Source organism: Fibroporia radiculosa, assembly GCF_000313525.1.
Source record: "Fibroporia radiculosa TFFH 294 genomic supercontigs, scaffold71886, whole genome shotgun sequence".
NCBI lineage: Eukaryota > Fungi > Basidiomycota > Agaricomycetes > Polyporales > Fibroporiaceae > Fibroporia > Fibroporia radiculosa.
In genome coordinates this window covers 1-3,308 of record NW_012133134.1, presented here as the reverse complement: position 1 = coordinate 3,308, position 3,308 = coordinate 1, and the positions used below count along the sequence as shown (strand labels likewise).

The 3,308-nt window shown below is 39.1% G+C and overlaps 1 protein-coding gene across 1 annotated transcript; it reads left to right on the top strand.

The window, feature by feature from the left end:
- Positions 1 to 173: 173 nt before the first annotated feature.
- FIBRA_09553 (uncharacterized protein) lies at positions 174 to 632 on the top strand (the record flags this gene model as incomplete). Its single annotated transcript, XM_012321840.1, has 2 exons — positions 174 to 248; positions 309 to 632. The coding sequence occupies 2 exons, from the start codon at positions 174 to 176 to the stop codon at positions 630 to 632; spliced, it is 399 nt and encodes a 132-aa protein (XP_012177230.1).
- Between the last annotated feature and the right edge of the window lie 2,676 nt (positions 633 to 3,308).

Genomic DNA, 3,308 nt, shown 5'->3' with positions numbered 1-3,308 from the left:
GCACATATCCCATACTCCCTACACTATCCCTCATCTTTCCATCTTCTTACTTTTATTCTCCACTCATTATTTCCTCAATTATATTCAACTCTTCATCATCTATACCTACAGCCACTTCCTGTAGGTGTACATGTTTACTCTAGGACTTGTACTCAGCATACTGGCTTCTCCAGATGCTCATCTTGGACTCTAGCTGTCCTCATTTTATTGAGCCTCTGGCAGACCATCCTCTTGTCTTGGTCTCAACAGTATGTGCTCAAAATGCTCAAATATATGACACATGCACCAAGAATCATATACGTCAGCAGATCAAATTCTCCAGGTTCTACACTAAGCCCAAAGCTATTGACTTTGGCATGGAGGCACACAGAATTTGGCTTGATCCCAAAGAGAGGCATGATATTGGCCAAGGAAGCAGCAATGATGATAGTGACAATCAGGGCAGCAATCATGCTTGCTTTCAGAACTTAGATGCACAGCTAACCCTCATATGGAACCAGATGTCCAATGACATCCTGAAGGTTTCATCCAATTTCAAGGCTTCATCAGATCCTCCCTACTATATGCTTACAGAAGCTGAATGTTGTATGGTCACAGAGGAGCTCTTCAAGTCATTTGAGCTTCCTTTCTAGTGTGTTCAATGGGGTGTAGTGTCTCAGGTGGCTTGGGACAAGCTATTTGATCAGTATTTTCCTCCCAAGTCATGGACACCACCAAAACAGCTACAGAACTATACCAACACTTGCTATTTCCCAATATATTGAGGTCTTATTGTGCAACTTCAGCATGAATGGGAGGAACAGTCAGTATAGAAGGGACTTAGGAAGTAGTTTAATGAACTTGTGTGAATTCCTTTTCATCAGGAGATCAGATCTGGAACATGCAACAGAGAGGAAACAGTTTGAAACTGCTGCCTCCTATGGAAAATACTGGCCCATATATTACTTTCAACCTATATAAGTATGAAAGCATGTAGTAACACTGGTTCAAAGCAAGAGAGAAGATATGAATGATAAAGGAGAAAATTATATAAGAGGTGATGATTAAAACAGTAATATTAGTATGGGCATGATTATTACAACCATGTATCATAATTTATAGCTAGCAACAACTCAGCATTTTCTTCATAGAGCTTCCTCCTTACATTTATGTCACAAATGCTCTACCTCAACCTTCTTGCTGAAAAGTCTCTCTATGCAAGCAGGTGCTATTTTTTTAGCCAATCAAGTGCCAGCTACCTGCCTATGTAAAATCCTGCACATTTAGCATGCTATTTCATCAACAATTATCCCTCCTCATTGTCACTATAGTGTTTTCCTTGACAAATAATCTCCTTGACCCTCTTCTGACTCCTAGTCCACTGATGAGTACCAGATGACCCTACAGCCCTGCCTTGTTTCAAATAGATTTTGTCAGTCTTTCCTGGAGGTCTGTTGACCCAAGGATCATATGTCCCTCTAGTAGACAGTCAAGTCCATTGGGATTTTCTCACAGGAAGGATCTCTGTAATCAAGGCAGTAGGACAGGATTGGGTACTTTATGAGGTTAGGTTTCTGTACAGTTGTGGCATATACCTCTGGGTATGCAGGGAGTGGACTAGAATTACATAGTAGGATCACATTTATCTATGGTCAAATAGGACCTATGCTTCAAATCTCAATCGTTTTCAAAGCAGGGGAACCTCCCAACTCTCCAATCTCTCTACACTATCCCACTATAATATCCCCATTCCAGCTGGGCTCATTACATCTATCAATATGTTTGAATCAACAACCTCATTGACATGAACCCTAACATTGGATGTGATGAGTGCAGGCAACACCAATGTTGACTGAGGATTATATTCCTGCAATATCTCTGGCATTAATGACCTCCTGCAAGTGCTAGAATATATTATCACTGAAATTCCCACTCTTCATGAGTGATTTCAAGAGACACTTCTCTCACTCAAAAGGTGCAGGCAGCTGACTCACTGGCTGATATTAGTTTACCACAATGCTATTTTTCCACTCAACCTGTTTTCAATTACACCCTCTTTTTATCTTTTATTCTTGTCTCAACCATCTAATCTAAATCTCTCACCCACCCTGCACAAATACACATTTTTGGAGATCAAAAATGAATTCAGTTCCTTTCCCATTCTCAAACATCCCCTTCCTTGTTGATTTCTAGCCATTTTGGATACATTGTAGTTTGTTTGACATTCAATATCTTGCAGAATATGATCTCAAGCATAACTACTAGACAGCTGCTCACAGTATAATGCCAGGTGAGAATCAACATGAATTCAAACAAGATGCTGTATCATTCAATGAAAAACAATGGGGTGACTCAAATTTGCATGATTACATATTTTAGCTTTCATCATGCATTTTCAATACAGTTCATTGAGTGACTCAATTCCTTGATTTAATTAAGATCACTTTCCACTGGGGGCATGAAGGCACATAAAACATTCTATGTAGTTTGGCTGTTCAAGTCAACTAAGCACACTGTAAAGAGTATATATATAACATACTGTTTGGCTAGCTAGGGACTGCTATGTATGTGCATACACTGTAGATGTGCAGCCATCTAGAATGGCCATGCCCACATGGCCTTGCATTATGAATATGATTCCCAGTTATCTTCCTAGGTCTATGTCAGTAAACATGCCAAATGGTTGATGGATACAGATAGATAGACCCAATTGCAACCAAAGGCATGTGATACCTATTATACTAGTATTTATATCGGAGTTGAATCTTGAGATGAGGGTACATTTATATCCCTCTTTCTTGCCTCTCTGTCTTCCTTTGCTCATCACTTCTTATTTGCATTACAATATAAACACTCTGATTCATGTCATTCTTTCTTTCATCAAAATTAAGACTACCATCCTCATACAAGAAGAGCCATATACTGATAGATTAGAATGGTAAGCTTTTGTTATCCAGACAGATGCATATACTAAATATTATTACTATATATTGAATACAGTATTGATCCTCTGGCTGCACTTTGCCATTGAGCATTGAGTTATATTCAAGAAGCAGGAGAAATTAAGAAGAAGCATGCTGCTGCTCATTGCTATAGAAAATGGGAGCTTGCTCAACAATAAGAGCATTATGGATGCATAGACAGATAGCAAGCAATTCCCCTCAATTGAAAAATGGAGATTAATCTAAAGGTCTCCATATGGGCCAAGTGACTCACTTCCAAAAACAGTTTGGCCTAAATATACCATCTTCTCTCAGATTAGACAAAAGTAAGTCAGTATTCTGTTGAGACCAAGACAAAAGGATGGTCTGCCAGAAGCTCAATAATAT